At 47.1% G+C, this 16,544-nt stretch overlaps 2 protein-coding genes across 4 annotated transcripts in view; one reads left to right on the forward strand and one right to left on the reverse strand.

The window, feature by feature from the left end:
• Tbcd (tubulin folding cofactor D) overlaps positions 1 to 16,544 on the reverse strand; it is a 160,763-nt gene that overhangs the window by 87,268 nt on the left and 56,951 nt on the right. The gene's annotated exons all lie outside the window — the stretch shown is intronic.
• Znf750 (zinc finger protein 750) lies at positions 7,397 to 16,206 on the forward strand. Of its 2 annotated transcripts, XM_032912782.1 has the most exons (3): positions 7,397 to 7,486; positions 12,467 to 14,078; positions 14,193 to 16,206. In XM_032912782.1, exons 2-3 carry the CDS (start codon positions 12,652 to 12,654, stop codon positions 14,896 to 14,898), a joined length of 2,133 nt encoding a protein of 710 aa, XP_032768673.1. In that variant the 5' UTR covers positions 7,397 to 7,486; positions 12,467 to 12,651; the 3' UTR covers positions 14,899 to 16,206. The 2 variants fall into 2 exon arrangements, with proteins under 2 accessions (XP_032768673.1, XP_032768674.1); XM_032912783.1 differs by lacking the exon at positions 7,397 to 7,486 and having other exon boundaries at positions 12,464 to 14,078.

Here is a 16,544-nt window from a genome sequence, read left to right on the forward strand (position 1 = left end):
GGGTAAGCCCAAGTCACTGCCCATGTCCTGCCTCCCCAGTGGCCATGCAATCATGTATGTAGTGAGGGTTTATATCTATACTATGTACACTCCCCAGGAATGTCAGTAAACGCCTGAAACTCTACCACTAGGCAGACGGGGGCAAGTGGATCACAAGTTCAAGGTCATCCAAGAAACATACCCTCTCTCAAAACACAAATGTCTCTCAACATCCCCTCCACCCATACATATACACCAAGTAAGGGCTGTTATTTGTTTGTTTGTTTTGTTTTGTTTGTTTAGTTGTTCGAAGTTTGTTTCTTTGGAGACATTATCTTACTAGGTAGACCAGGGTGTTCTCCTGAGTGCTGAGATGATAACATATGGGCTACTATACTATACCCAGCCAAAACGAAATGTATCTATTGAAAAGACTTTTGGCTAAACAGATACACAGCCACAAGTATGTGAGAAGATGCTCAAGATCATTGTCACTGAGGCAAAACGGCAAGCCAAAATCACATCAACATACTCCTCCATACCCATCGAATTGGCTATAAATGTTGGCTTCCTTTCTCCAGAAGGACCCAACATTGGCACACCACTACTAGAGGCGTAAGATGGCCCTGTGCTGTGAACAGTAGCTTGGTGGGCAGGACTGTCATGTGATCTATTATGTACCAAGCGGGAAGACGGGGAACTGTCACTCAGCCAATACTGCTGTAGATGTGTGCACAGCAAAACTACTTATGACAGCCAAGAGGAGGAAACAACCCAAACATCACTGTGCCCGATCTTTAAAAAGGAATGAAATTCTGACACATGGGGGTGGGCTTTGGATTCGCTGTATTCAGTGAAAGAAGCCGGGTTCAAACGTTCTAACTTACTAACTCACAGGGACAGAAAGCAAACCGGCAGTTGTTGGCGGTGTTGGGGAAATTAGGCGACTGTGACTGGGATGGAACAAGAGAGAAGCAATGGTTGAGCCACCCTACACCCCCCACATGTCACTGATTCAGTGTCTAGAAGACAGTCCGATTAGTAAAGGAAAGCCTTGCAAGAGAGTGGGGGAACCTGATTCAATCCCCAGAACCCCATATTAAAAAGAAAAAGGCAGCCATAGTGGCATGTGCTGTCGTCCCAGTGCTGAGGAGATGAAGACAGAAAGCTGGGGGACTACTGGACAGGCACACTAGCCTGCTGGAGACTCCGGGCCAATTAGAAACCCTGTCTCAAAACGCAGGGTGGAAGGCCAGAGAGCTGGTCAGTGACTCTTGAACAAGACTCAAGTTCAGTTCCCAGCAGCCATGCTGGGTGGGAATTCAAGACCCTCTTCTGGGCCTCCACAGGCCCCTGTATACATATACACAACTTAAAAATAAAATCTTTAAGAAAAAGGTGAAAAGTGCCCAAGGAATGACACCGCAGACTGGCCTCTGGCCTCCTCACTCCCGTGTTTACACATGCCGTGTAAACCCACGTGTGCATTCACACATATATACACAAAGAACAACTTTGTAGAACACTAGATGAAATGTTTAAATAAAAGATGAAATTACCAGGCTTGGCGGCACACACCTTTAGTCCCAGAACTCAGGAGTAAGAGGCAGTTGAATGAGGCCAGCCTGGTCTACAAAGTTAAGAAAGGAAGCAGTGAAAAACATTACATAGGAGAACAGAAGAGGAGGCAGATCAAAATGAATGTTTTGAAAAAAAAAAAAAAAGTAAAAGGCTAAAAGACTCTCACTGCAACAAACTGAAAGTGAGAGGCTCAGGACGCAGCCAAACAGAAAGCAGAACCTTGACGATAAAGCTTGGTGAACAGTGAGACACAGCAGCCAGCAGATATTCCACTCTGGAGAGGCCGGTCAGGGAAGAAGGGTTGAGGGTATTCCTATCATATTCTTACAGTGATAGTATGTGTAGCACGAGGAGAAAAAAAGGAAATCTTTGTGTCAATTTTTAACTTTACCTGTCCCTGTTCAGTTTAACTAACCTCTGTGCATAGCTGTTAGCAGAGCAAATGTGCCCAGGACGTCTAAGTCCCGAGCTATACCTGGAAGACCAACAAGTCCCAGGCAGGGCCAGAAAACAAGGCCCCAGAGCTGCACGGCTGGCCTGGGAGAACAGACGGTGAGGAAAACTGTGGGAATCCTCAAGACTTGGCCCACGTTCACAAACCCCAACTGAGTTTCCCAATCAAAGACAAAGCGAGCCGCTGCGCTGCGCAGAGTTTCAGGTTTCCCTTTAGACACAGAGCGTCGGTGCCAACCAACACCAGGAGGGACGGGAAGAACCAGGGACTGTTTACACAAACACAAACAAAAAGCCTTTCACCCTCAATCACTCGCCCAGAGGGCTCTTGAAGAGCCACGGGAACCTGGTTCCACACAGCTCAGAGGCAGAAGAGCCGGAGAGCATGTGCCCTACACAAGCTGCCCACAGGCCACGTTCTGGTGCAGCCAGGCCTCCCACCACAGGGCGCCATTCAGCGAGACACCACTCACCCTCATGGGCCTGAGTATGTCAGACTCAACAAAATAAAGTCTCTCCGGTCTGTAAAAGCCTAGAGTGGCATCACCTTAATCAAGAAATTAAAACTTAAGTGGTGGTGTCACAGCCATCGGGTTCCCTAACTCTACAATTGCCCTCTCCGGGGAACACATGAACAGTAAAACTTTCTCACACGCTTTGGCCCTACCTCACTAGAACTGCCCAGCTAATTCTGAATTGACAAACTAGGTGACAGTGTAAATAAAGCCCACGGACAGTCTTAGTTTTGTTTAAAATAAGGAACCCAGTACACCAGGCACGTTCAAGCAACAGCAGCCCACGGGGTACACACAACCACGGAGGTGGGAGAATGATAAGTGCAGCCCCAGCCCTACTTAAAACACTGAGACGTTTTGTTGGTTTGGGTTTGGGTTTGGGTTTTTTTTTGGGGGGGGTGGTCTTTGGTGTTTTGTTTTGCATTGCTTTTGGTAATTCAATTGCAGGTTCTTGAGCATAAACTCTGTAGACAAGAACTTTGTGTTCCAATGTCAAAAGGTTGCTCAGACCTGGGTCCTACAGTCTGTGTGGCAGCACTAAGGGCTCCACTGACACGTCTACCTTCTACCTTGTGGCAGGTAAGGACCCCTAAGGCTGTGGGATGGGACAAAGGCCTCATTGGTCAGTAATCAGTGATCACAGCCCACATCTGGCCAATCCTGGAGAGGTTCTAGGCAGTAAGAGCACAGAGGGAGGAAAGTGGACCATCCCCATCTTGGCCAGATGCCCTGCTGGGCCTACAGAAGCTCTGAACAGCTCTGTCTACTGAACGGCAACACTTGCCCCCTAGGCTACAGCTCCAGGTCTGTCCTGTGGCTTTGAGCAAAACAAGAGCAGTGCCTAAGGCCAAACCCAAGTCTAGGAAAGTGTCCAGACCACTAGGAACAGCTTTCCCCAGTCTAGCCCGGACTTACCTTAACACAAATGGAATAGGAGAGAGGCTTGGGAAGCAGACGAAGGCAAGCTGGGATGGGGGCCATCCATCACCTCAGAGCTAGCTCAAGACCAGGATTATTAGGGGCTTAGCAAAATAATTTGTTTCCCTGGATAGTCTCTCACTACTACAATCCTAACCAAAAAGAAGTTCCAATTAAGAAACCCTAAAATATAGATACCCTCTTCAATGGGAAGGAAGCCATGGAGGCAAGGCCAAAGACAGACTCTTAAGTATCAGGACAGGCCCTGGGCCTTCTGCTCTTTATTCCTCTTAAAAAGCTCTGGAGTACATGGCTGCTACAAACCCCAGAACCATGTGCACTCCCTAGGAATCTGGAACTGGGCAGGAAGGAACTGCTGTTGTCCTCCTATCACCCAAGGACCCAATCATGTCACTAGAGTAGAGCTCAAGTTTAGGGGAGGCCAGAGTAGAGAGCCTCAGAGTGAGCTGCCTGCTGCCTAGAACTGCCCCTGGGGCATTACAGAGCACTGGGAAGCTGAAGCCAGGCTTGTGACATCACTAGAACAATTTCCACTTCCTTTTTACTTTCCAGATGTTCCTCGCAAAAGGAGCACAAAAAGTTGCAGGAAAATCACCTTGTGACTATTTGTAAGGAGGTTGGAAATATAAAAGACGTTTTGTGAGAGAGGCTGCTGGGTGAATTGCTCAACAGACCTGGCAAGACTGTGCTGACCCGCTTCCATACTGCACAGCCCTGCACTGCATGGCAGGGGACTGTCAGCTTAGCCCAAGCACAGGTAAGACGATGTTGAAGGGACAGGAAGGGAAGTAAGAGCCAAGCCGTGCTGTGGAGGAGTTCCCAGGCTAACCTAACCACACTGCTCTGCCTTCCATGCCCTGCAGGACAGCGTGCCACAGGCAGTTCCCGCAGGGACCCAGGAAAGGAGTCTCTGATGCAGCTGAGCAGATTCACGGCATTACCCATACCCGACACCACCTGTCTGCATATCCGGTTGGGATGCTGCTGTCCAGTGGGGCCAGCTGCTCCAAACACCCACTCTATACCCCAGCTTACCTCATGTCACATGATGAAATTGTTACCTACCAGACTAGGTTCCTGGGTCAAGTTACTTAACCCCTCTGTGCTCATTGACCTTCTATGAAGTAGGTGCTCAGCAGTTCCCGTGACTACAGGGAATGATGCAAGTAGCACTCGGCACAAGGACCCACATGGGAGATGCTCAGGAGATACCAACTGCCACTCCCAGTCCTCTCCCCTAAGATCTTACTCACTTCTCAGAAACTTCATCAAGACATCTAGGTCATGTAGAGGACTGAGACCAAACATAAGGCTTCAGACCTCACTAACGGCATAAGAAAGAGCTCCTCTTTTTTTTTTTTTTTTTTTTTAAATCAGTGCGTGTTTTGCCTGCACATGCATGCCTGGTGCCTTCAGAGGCCAGAAGAGGGCATCAGATCCCATGGGACAGGAACTGTAGTTTCAAGCCACCGTGTGGGTGCTAGAAATTGAATCCAGGTCCACTGATAGAGCGGCCAGTGTTTTTAATGCTAAGCTATCTCTCCAGCCCCATCCTTCACTTTCTAGGGCATAAGGGAAGAGGTCAAAGAGGACAGGGAACATAGCAACAGAAAGAACCACTAGGAGGCTACAAGCACATGAACCTTCTGTGAGGAACCAAAGCACTGCCACTCCCTGGCCTACACAACAGAACCCATCAAAAGCCCAAGGTCTTGGCTATCATCAACTCTGAGAGTTCTTTCAACCAGCAGCAGTTAAGAAGCCCCACTCTGCAGCAGACAGAGTTGGATCCCTCCATAGAGTCCCCAAGCCCTCCTATCCTGTGAGAAACTCACTGAAATATTCAGAGCAGTTAGAACAAGGTATCAAAGCAGGGCCACTCAAAACCCCCAGAAACCAGAGATCCTCACTGTGGAATATGCTTCATGGAAATGCCAGAAGATACAGTTAAGGAAACTGAGAATATAAGGAGAAAGACACTCTCATAAAGCTACAGATTGCCCCTAATCAAAACCTAGAGCATGTGGATACCATCAGGCCACAGATGCCAGGCCACGTAGGGAAATGGTGACAAGGCTGGGCCTCAAAAGAGACAATGCTCACTAAATGCTACTCTTCAGGTCAGAATACCTGCTAAGTGAGGTCTCTCCTTTGAAGAAAGCACTGTAACATAACATTCAGCCAAATGTGTGCTCAAGTGTTTGGGTGTTAGTGTAGCACTGTCCACGCCGACTATGAAATGCAGAAAAGAAGATACACAGGAGGTTAGAGAGAAGAGGGAAGGAAATGTAGAAGCAAAGATAGGACTGGCCCAAGTGAGAGGGCAGCATAGATTCAAGGAGTTTGGTCCCCACACAGGGAGAAGGGACAGTGTCGGCCCCCAAGAGGATATGGGAGGTGACACAGAAGCAGAAGAGTTAAGGCGGTGGGGAAGGGGGGTCAGTTAAAAACACCTGAAATCAAGGAGTGGAAAATACTCGGCAAAAGGTGAGTGAGAGCGGAGTGGAAAGGGTAAGGCATTCATTCAGTTAAGTTCCTGCCCACCTTCCTAGAAGCCGGTCTGCCCCAACTGCTCCAGAAGAGAGGTGCATCAGAAATGGCACTAAGATAATTCTCAGCCTTGCCTCTCCATTTTCCTTTCTCCAAGTCCTGAGGCGTCCAAAGACTATCGTCTTCTGTGGAGTCCCATAAAGTGGCAGAGTAGCTAGGGGACTTCACCATACTGGGGAGCCTCAGTAAACACCCACAGAGTAGAAGCACTGCCCCAGGAACCCAGTACAGACCACATCCACCACCACTGACGTAACAAACTGGTGAAAGCCTCAAACCAGAATGTAAGGTAACTTGCTGCTCAGCTAGAGATGTGGGAAATCCTAGGGGAACTGCTGTTCTTTTAAGACTGTGCCTTTGGTTTTGACTCTTCATAGAAATGAGACAAAGTAACTAAATTAAGTTATAAAGAATTAAACATAAAGGTGAAGCCAAGTAAAATCTTAAGTCTTAAAATGGATGTGGGGAGAGCACCAGTGCTCCAACCTTAGGGAGCCTCTCCTGTGTTTTAGTGCTCTGGCCCTTGCCAGCAACCTCAGGTATGACCAAGAGCCCAGCCAACTATCACACTGTCCCTTCCCTGTTCCCAAACTGACAGCACATCACATCCCAGCCTTCATTGCAGCCTGCACAAGCCTCACAGTAAATAACGGGGGGAGGGGACGCAGCATGTAAAATGGCTCCAAAACTAAAAATCTAAGTTATTGCTTAAAGAGGGGGTGTGAAGGTGAACACACTGCCTACGCCCAAATGACAGACAGCACATGTCAGCTCCACAACCAGTACAGGCCCTGGGCATGTTCTGGCAGGTCCCCGGGACAAGGCAGCAAGGTTAGCACCCTCTCTGCCACCCTAGTTCTCCTGGTGACCTCGACAGAAATCCTTGAGAAGAAGGGTAAAAATCACAAAAGTGGCCAGAGGCTTCTCTGGGCCTCACAGCAAAAACACTGTGAAACACTGTTAATGCTTTCTTTGGTGACATGTATGGCGAGATAAATTTGTATTTCTCTGCTTCTAGGTGCATATGCTGGAGTACTGAAGCGAAACTCTACACCTGAATCTTTAATGAACATCATCAAACGCTTGTGAGAGAAGTACATCAGCACTGTACTCTGCATCCAGGGATCCTGACTCCTCTACAACTGGGCAGCCCTCACAGGACCCCACACACAGTGAACCTAGAGTCTTATGGGGCACCTGGAGTGGCAGAGGATTCTCTAGGTCCCTGCTCAGTGAGGCTACGTGGAGCTCAGTGGGTGCAAACACTTGAATTGTAGCTGCAGGCGGAGGAATATCAGGTGCATCTCTACGCCCTGAGGGCTCAACTCCTACACTTAAATCCCTCCCACTGGAACAGCCGGCTCCAGTTTCACCGAGCCAGCGAGCCAGCGTGAGAACAGATCCTGCTCCTCAGCCCTCAGCACCTTGCACAGAAGAAGGACTCCACATCCCAGCACTGCCCACCTTCGGTAAGTGCTCACGATTCCTTCAAGTTTTCTTTCAAAACTACTCTGTAATGTGTCTTGAGGAATCTGTCTGGGTAAATCATTTGCTGTTGTCTGTTCTTTCCTGCTCTCTCTCTCTCTCTCTTTCTCTCTCCATTCCCTAAGGATTACTCAGGACCCGGCAGGTGCATCTTGGGGATGCAGACCACAATTACAGAACTCCTAATGGGGCTGATATTATTCCAAGAATATGAGCAAGCTTGTTTAGAAAACAAACCTTCCTTTCTGCTATAAAAATTATTTTAAAAAACAAAAGATGAATTTATACTATTGCTTAATTGTTCACTACTTTTCAAAGAAATTACAATAAATTTTGACATGAAAATGGCAAAAATCACCTATGTATAGCTATAACTATACAACTGCTTGGTCTCATTTCTAGTTAAATATCTAAAACTTTTCAAGTTTAAAGTAACTGCTGCTTTGACAAAACCTTTCAAAAACAAGAAAGCAACAAAGTTTAAGTTTTGTTTGGTTGTTAAGGTTATACATGTGTGGGGGAGGGGAGGGGGGATATGTATGAAAATAATTACTGACCAAATAATCTGGCGAATCTGACCAAATCAGATTTCGTTTAAGCAGAAACGCCTACAGTTGTTACCCTAGCGTTTGCTGAGCATTAGAAAAGGCTCTGACAATTTAAACGGCTCTGTTAAAGAAGCATGTGGCAAGGTGAGCTCTGGTGCAATGCCGGTCGGGAAGCTGTGTGCACTCTGTGAGCCAACACATCAGAACTCACTTGTTTTCTGGATCCTTTCTTCCACACATACTCTAGAAAACTGCTTTCTTCTAAGGTTATGGCCGTCCTAAGTTCACCTTCATCTTAAAGAACAGAAAGTTTGGAAGGGAGTGGCGGCCAGTTACTGCAAAAGCTCAAATGAAGTAAAACTCACAAATCTCGTTCTTGCGACACCACAGTGGGTAGACGACAGTGGCGTGCCCTTGAGTGGCGCAATAGTGAACGCCACATCACAGTGCTGTAATTATAGCATGCCCTTCACGACGGTCCACCTGCGAGGCTCTGTGCCAGACAGCTGGACACCACCAGGAGGAATATTACAGCACTGTCTTGATTTGCAGGTCAATTCACAGGACAAACATAGCTGCCTAGCCCGTCACATCGCTGTCCTATAAACCAAGGCTGTAATTACCTCCATTGTGTCCTATCAGAGTTCTTTTAAATTATTTTCTCTTGTCTGATTTCTAAGTGCAAGCCCCTTAGAAACTTTTAAAACATGCCAGCCACTCACTGTCGCCTTGATACCAGCAGCTACGATGCATGTCCACACTCAGGGACTGCTGAAGTTTAGTGCTTTAAAGACAAACAGAGCCCTGTGGCCAATCGAAACTACACAGTGCTCACTGTGTGTGGGCAGGTATCCCGGATGGCACACTGTGGGCAGGAGGCAGGCGCTCTCAGTCCAGGGCCATTTCCGAATGCAAAGTCAAGTAGTTGAATATAAGAGATAATGAGGTCTCAGGTCATACAGCTGATGTATTTCAGGAAAAAAAAAAAAAAAAGGACACGTCTGACAGACCTTCGGCTGCTTACTGTACGATTCAGAGAAGGAAGTCGGGGCCAAGGTGGTCTAGGGAGGCACATTTGAGAACAGTGGAAAGACACCCTCATGAACTCCCTGACCATCATATGGGAAGGAGAAGGGAGGAGGGTACGGTGCCAGATAAAATTCCTCTGGGATTGTTTCAGCAGCAAACATACTAACCCTACAGTTCTCAGACGGCCACAGCACCTTCCAGGGATGTATTCCCACAGTGGGAACAGGCCCACCCCAAAAGAGGGAGAGCAATGTCCCCTTCTTACGCCTCTAGGAAAGCTTCACCTTTGAATACAAATCCAAACTTACTATAAACAGTCAAAGTTCTTGGCTGTCCTGTTTTGGCAACAATGTGCACTTTTGGGAATATTTAACACCAGCAGCTGCCAGACAGGACAAAGTCCAGCAGGTATAAACTGACCAAACAGGACTTATTGTAAGCCTCCGTGCCCACAGACATATGTGCCTGGCTGCGGTCATGGCTGTGGGTTAATTTCTTCATAGTCATAAACCTCACTTGGTTAGGACAGAGAACTCACAGGCTGACATCATCATTCAAAAGCTTACAAAAGCATCAATTTTATCCCACTTACTTCTCTAACACAGTAGTTTTATAGATGAGTTACGCCCGCCTTACACCTGCCTCCAAGCAGTGAGCTCTCTGCTTTAATTAGCAATTGTGAAATCCTGAGGGGTCAGTTTATCCAAAGTTACTGAAACGATTATAGTCGAGCCTCTGCTTCTATATCCATTCCCTTTCAGTTTTAATAAACCTCGGGAAATAGTTTCACTCTGGAACCCGTGCACAAGAGCTGTTGCTGCTTATCCCACCCAGCCTGCTCACTGGCCTGGGTAGTAGCAGCCAAAAAATAAAAAGGCAAAGGCTGAAACCAAAACTTCAGGTAGCGTCACACACACACACACACACACACACACACACACACACACACACACTCAGTAATAATCATTTTCTCAGTTATTCTTTAGGACAGCATATTGTGATCTGTACACTACCTGTCTCTTGTAAGACAAGAAAACCTTTCCACGACAATGTACTTATTTAACACTGTAGATGTTTAATATTTAACCACGGTGATGTGCTTACGTCTTCTGCCCGAAACCATCAGTAACGTTTACTATGGTTGCTTCTCTGAAGGCCCATCATTATTTCCTTACATCCTGAGGGGCTCTTCTAGCCTGTCCAGTATACTCGGGGTACTGTCCCATGTCTGTCCCCAGGAACTGGGAAGCAGCTCACACTCGGCAAATGTTTGCAAGTGTCATCATTCTGATCATGATGCTCCCAGCTAGTGATGAAATCATCTCTCTCAGATCTGTGCCATGACATATCCTATACAGCCATGGGAACCTGACTTGCAGAGGTTCTCACGCCTTCAGAATCAAGAGTGTAATGAGCATGCCAGCACAGGTCCCACTGACTTATCGAGCTGCCCTCATCAGCTAGTCAGACAAGGCTTCTCAGGTTCCCTGACACAGGCGGGGAAAATGCACTCCAGGTATAAGCTGGGCCCACAGAGACTTTCTTTACACTTTTCCTTTTAATAAGAAGGGAAAGAAAAGTCACCAGGCTGTTGCTAAGTGTTAATATGATCAGCCGTTGACACAGGACGTCTGTCCTCACTTCAGCTTCTGCAGCAAAAGTGAAGTCCAGGCAGGACCCGCTTTGACAGCTCAGTCTCCCATACTCCTCTCCCAAAAGAGCCTAGGATCCTAGCTTCCTCCCCGGCACAGGCACCTGACATGCTTATCTGTGATCAGTACTTCATTCTCGCTGCCATGCAGACTCTCAGAGTGGACGACAGCTAAGCCACACTCACTGTTCTCCCAAACGACTACTTATGAGCCCTGAGCACTGATAATAAGGTAGCTGGGGAAGGGCACTTTAGCTCTTTGTGGGCTTTTTCTTGTTTTAAGATAAAAGACTTGCTAAGCAGCACAGGCAGGCCTTGAACTTGAGAACTTGAGACCCTCTGCCTTAGTCTACCCTAAGTGATGGAATTGCTGGTACCACAGTGCCAGATACAGTTTTCTTTTGTGATATATTTAATACACATAAATAAATTAGAAGAGAAACCAAATAAGACCTGGTAACATCCTCAGATGTCTGTATGAAGCATGTAGGTAGAAGTAAAGAGACTGTTCCTTAGAGAGCCACTCTGCCCCACTGCCCACTACACATGCACACTGGGAACAGGGGAGATACACAGGAGTGAGGACTTAATCATAAAACTTTAGTTCTGTTTCTAAAGATAAGATTTACAGACGAGTATGTCTGTCTAGGTTTAGAGGGCATGGCTTTACATGTTTTTTACAAACTCAGTTTTGTAGCTGAAAAAAAACTTTTCTTAAAGAATTTCCACTGAAGAAGACCTTTCCCTTTTCACATATCCTGTACAAATCAAGGAACCTGGCCTCGACCTTCACTCTCTACCCAAGGTCCAGCCAGAGTCACCCCAGATGTCCAGGGAGGTAGCTTCACCAAGTGCTCAGTTTTGGGTTAGAAATCACAATATAATATCTGGGTACAAGGGGCACCTGGGGCAGGATGAATTCCTCCCTCTACCTGGGTACGGCTGCTCTGGTCTCTTGAGAAGGTTTAATCCAAGGAAGGGAGGGGCAAATCTATGAGTTATTCCCAAACACTGGTGAGTGGCAGGACATAAAAGCCACTCGGGGACTGGCAAATCATTCTAACAGCACTGCAAACTGAGTTGACCTAAATGTAGCATTCACATTTGTATTGAGCCAACATAAATGCTACTTACTAGGGCTAAGGGTGTAGTTCAGTGGGAGAACATTTACCCAGTGATGAAGCTAAGGACCTGAGTATCACCACCATCATCACCCCAAAAGTACAATACTTGCTCATAAAATCAGCTTTTGTGGTTTTTAGAAGCAGTAGAGTAAGCCCTATGTCTTAAATATTTTTAATTTTAAATATTCACACACAGCATAGATAGCAGCAGCATAGATAAACAGGGCCTTGAAGCACTTCAGCTAAACAATGCCATAGTACATCACTAAGGGTCTGCTCCCATAGGGCACGCAAAAGGGAGGCTCTGGTTACAGAATCCTATCAGAAACCCCAAACAGATGGACCAAGGGGAAGTCCAGATTGTAGGGTATAGATCCCCAAAACTCAAAGGATCACCTTCAACACTATGCTCTCTTGGTCCCCAGGTAATTCTTGCAGGTCAGGCTTAAGAAAATATCACAGGGTGCTGGCAGCAAGGAGAGCAGACTAGCACGGGTGCAGGTAGCACCTGCTTTCTAAAGGTACTAGGCTCCTAGTCTGTCTTTAGTGTGACAGTGTAGACTCTGACCCTCTAATCCTGCGCCTGACACCAGTCTCTGTCTGCCTTCACAGATGTAGGTGCCAGACGGAAGGAACTTTCCTTGTTAGGCCCTCAGCACATGGAGCTGGCTTCAAATAAAGTACTAAGAGCAAGAAAGAAGACAGTACTCACCTCCTTCAAAGCCACCACATCCTGGTCAAAGAAGAGGCAGCAGTGACCACACACTGAGCAGACCAGAGTCCAAACACAAAGGATAATGAGCCTCCTAAAGGAACGGAAACCAAAAAAGCCACACTATATTCCACGGCCCCCAGGAAAGCCCTTCAAGTACAAATGCTTCCAGTGTCCTTTTACATGCAATGAGAAGTCGCATCTTTTCAATCACATGAAGTACGGTCTCTGTAAAAACTCCATTACTTTAGTGTCAGAGCAAGATCGCATTCCCAAGTGTCCCAAATCTAGCTCGCTGGACCCTAAGCAGACCCACCAGCCAGAGCCCACCTCAAAGCCGGCCACTTCCAAGTCTCTCCTCAATGGACTCTCCAGCTTTGATCCAAAGTCTCAACAGGGCTCTGCAAAGGAGGATGCCAAAGAGAACCTAGAAATGCAGGCTCGGGGAGCCCACAAGGGTCCCCAGAAACCAGCCCTACAGAAAGAAATGACACCAGAAGCCATTCTCAGCACCCAGCCCAGCCTCGACAATGGGGTTAGATCTTCAGCATTTGTTCCAGTTGGGGAGCACAGACTTAGGGGGCCAGAAGACACAGAGGCTCCTGAAATGCTGGCATTAACCAACTCTACCACCAAAGCCACCTCATTCCATGCCAAGTCTGCATTCCATACTCCTGGTTATCCCTGGAAAGCTGGCTCCCCATTCCTCCCTCCTGAGTTTCCACATAAAATCCCACCTACAAAGGGGTTTGGTGCCATCTCCCCCTATATGCATCCTGCAATCCCGGAGTACCCCCCTCCCTTCTACACAGAGCATGGGCTGGCTGCCCTCTACTCCCCCTACCTCCTGACTGGGAGCACACCCGAGTGTGAGACCACTTTGCTGTCTGTCTATGGAGCCCAAGACCAAAGACACTTCCTGTCTCATCCTGGGCCAATCCCCAAACACTTGAGTACATCTCCATCAGCCTACGACCACTACAGGTTTTTCCAGCAATATCACTCTAACCTGCAAATCCCTTACGGATTTTACAGACCAGAGTCTGCATTTCCTTCCTACAGTCTCAGGCTCCCATCAGTCACTGGCATCACACGAGATCAGAACCCTCGCTTGCTTGAAGATGCAGCCCTGGCTTACCCAGCCTCCAGTCCCACAGAGTTAAACCTTTCAAACTCCCACAGGAAACACACAGAGTTTGAGAAGGAAAGTCCAGTTCCTGAGGCAAAAGATCCTTCTAAAGATGGGCAAAGAGATGCAGAAGAGGCCAAAATGAGCCCCCGAGCAGGGAGCGCTGCCACAGGCTCTCCAGGAAGGCCAAGCCCCACCAACTTCACCCAAACAAGCCAAACATTCGAAGGCCTGTGTGACCTCTCAAACAAAGCGGCCTCCTCGGGGGCCCTGGAGCGACTCCAGCAGCCTGAGCAGAGCCCCACCGCCTTCAAACCTGTCCAGAGGGGCTCAGAAAGTCCTCACTCCCAACCGCCTGCAAGCAGAACAGAGTCTCCAAAAAGGTAAGAAAATTTCTCTTTCAAAATCTCCAATGTAGTTTTGTTCAACACCAAGTGGACCTTGCTCAAAATGCTTTACATGATCATTTTCCTAAGATTTCTCTTCATTTCTTCTAGCCTTCAGGCCGTGAACAGTGACCCTCCGGCCCAGACAGGGAGCAGAACCTCTTTCATCACGGAGGCCCCACCCTCCAGCCCAGAGGACCACTCCAGAATAGGCCCCCTCAATCTCTCCAAGAAGCCAGAGACAAACCCTGCAGCCACTTATGGACCCATGTATGCAAGCAATGCCCAGGCAGACCCTCTGGGCTTCTCAGGGCTGCAGGACCTGCCACTCAATCTGTCTGTAAAGGATCCCTGTAATGCCTGGGCTCCAAGGCCTGCCCTCCCCGGCCCACCACAAGGTGCAGAACCTCCTGTGCCTCCAAAGACTGAGACAAAAGGTTCTGAAGACAGGACAAGCCATGTGGAGACACAGCAAGACGAGGCCCACAGCAGGACAACCCCAGATGTACACACGGTAGACAGCAGTGATGAACAGAAGCAGACAGCAGCTGTAGCTCTCTGTCAGCTGGCAGCCTACAGCCCAGGGAATGTCCGCGTGGGTGATGAGGAAAGCCCAGCCCAGGAGTCCACCCGTCGAGAGGTGCCCACCCTCAGTTCTACAGAGAACCAGGAGGCTCAGTGTGACCTCAGACCCAAAGGACAAAAGAGGACAAGTCAAAGGGATGCAGGAAAATCCCAACAAGGAACTAAAAAGCCAAAGCTGAACGACACTGTACCGAGAGTGCTCACTCTACGCAAAAGAACCCGGGTATCCTGAGGCCTCACGTGCGCTCGGTGCTGTGGCTAAAGAGATGCTTTTCACACCATGTTCCAAGCAGCAGCTTCAACTTTTTTGCTTTTTGGAGAAGGTACCATCTCGCCATGTTGCTCAAGCTGAATTAAACCTGTAGTCTTCCTGCCTCAGCTTCCTAAGTGCTGAGCCAACCAGTATTTCCACAGTTTACCTTCACTTCTTATCAAGTCAGTTTTTATAACACGCTTTTTTTTTTTTTTCTCCTCAAAAGGACAAAAACTGTAATCTTGGTTTTTTTTAACATTAAGATAAATATTAAAAGGTGTTTCTACTTCTGGTTGTAAAAAAAAAAAAAAAACAACTGAATGGCTTATGCTCTCCGAGACGGATGAATTAAACTGGGGTTTCCTGTTTTGTGACACATCAGGGAAATACACAGAACTATCTCAGCAGTTTGAGTAGACTTCTAGAAAAGACCTTTTACAAGTACTATTTTTCAGGACTAAAACTTATACTGTTTTACTGTGTTCCTTTTAAATATAGTTATGTGTTTTGATGCCAGAAACATCTTCAGTTTAAACATCAACTGTTACATATAAGAAATGTTATGATTAGTTCTAACTGAACCGTCCACAAATATCTAGCAGCCGATTTTATGAGTAATTTATTTCCACCAGGGAAGTGTACTTCTGGTAAAGGTATGATCACTTTATTCTATTTGCTTATGATGTCACAGCAAACTTTCTCACTTAGGCCTGTGTTCCACTCCCTAAAATGCTGTACATGTTAATTTCCCAATAAACTCATGTGTGAATGTTGAGAACACATAAGGCAAAAATCAACATAAGCTCTATGGTATTCTTTAGAGTGTTCTGCCTTAGTATTCAGCAAGAAAGAGCTGACAGCTGAGACAGCAATGAAACGAAGAAAGTGCTTCTGGGATTCGTAAATAAGTCAGTAGTCATAGAGTCCAGGCATGCAGTAATCATCTCCCGTGGGGCTTTTCAAAGACCATCCAGGAGTCCTGAGTCTCAGAGTGCCTGGAGGACAAGATCAGGAGCCCTGGCAACTAATGCTGCATGTGAGGAGCTCCACTCCTCTCACTCTCCAACAGCCCTTCTACTGCTTCTGGACAGAGGCAAACCTTTCACTCCACATGCTAGAACCAGATGCAGGCGCTGAGCGAAGGAGCTCATGATTCCTTTTTGAGAAATCCTTTTGCTCAGTCAGTAATTCCCAGCTCCTAGCCAGCCCCAACAGAGGATGCCCTGAGAAGCTTACCAATATTCTTTCTACCTTCAGATGTTGTTAGAAATAAACACTTTGAAACTGCTTAGATGCATATAAAACTTCAAATACCAACATAAAAGAGGGATGCAAGGTTTTCCCAACAGTTATGGAATACATAGGCCAGTGCTGCAAACCATTTCTAACGGTGCAGCAGGTTTCCCACTCATGGAAGCAGGAAAAACCTCTGTTAAACCTGGCAAGACAGGAGGAGCCCTTTCCATCCAAGGAGCTAGAAAAGGCCTTTAGGTCCATCCAAACCACCACATATATTAATCCAAACTTACTCTCTTAAGATAAAAAATCAGCAATTATCTTACTTTCCAGACTGACTCTTTTTTTAATGTTTGGCAAACAATAAAGACCTGAAGGAGAGGAATGAG

This window comes from Rattus rattus, chromosome 9 (assembly GCF_011064425.1).
Source record: "Rattus rattus isolate New Zealand chromosome 9, Rrattus_CSIRO_v1, whole genome shotgun sequence".
Classification (NCBI taxonomy): Eukaryota; Metazoa; Chordata; class Mammalia; order Rodentia; family Muridae; genus Rattus; species Rattus rattus.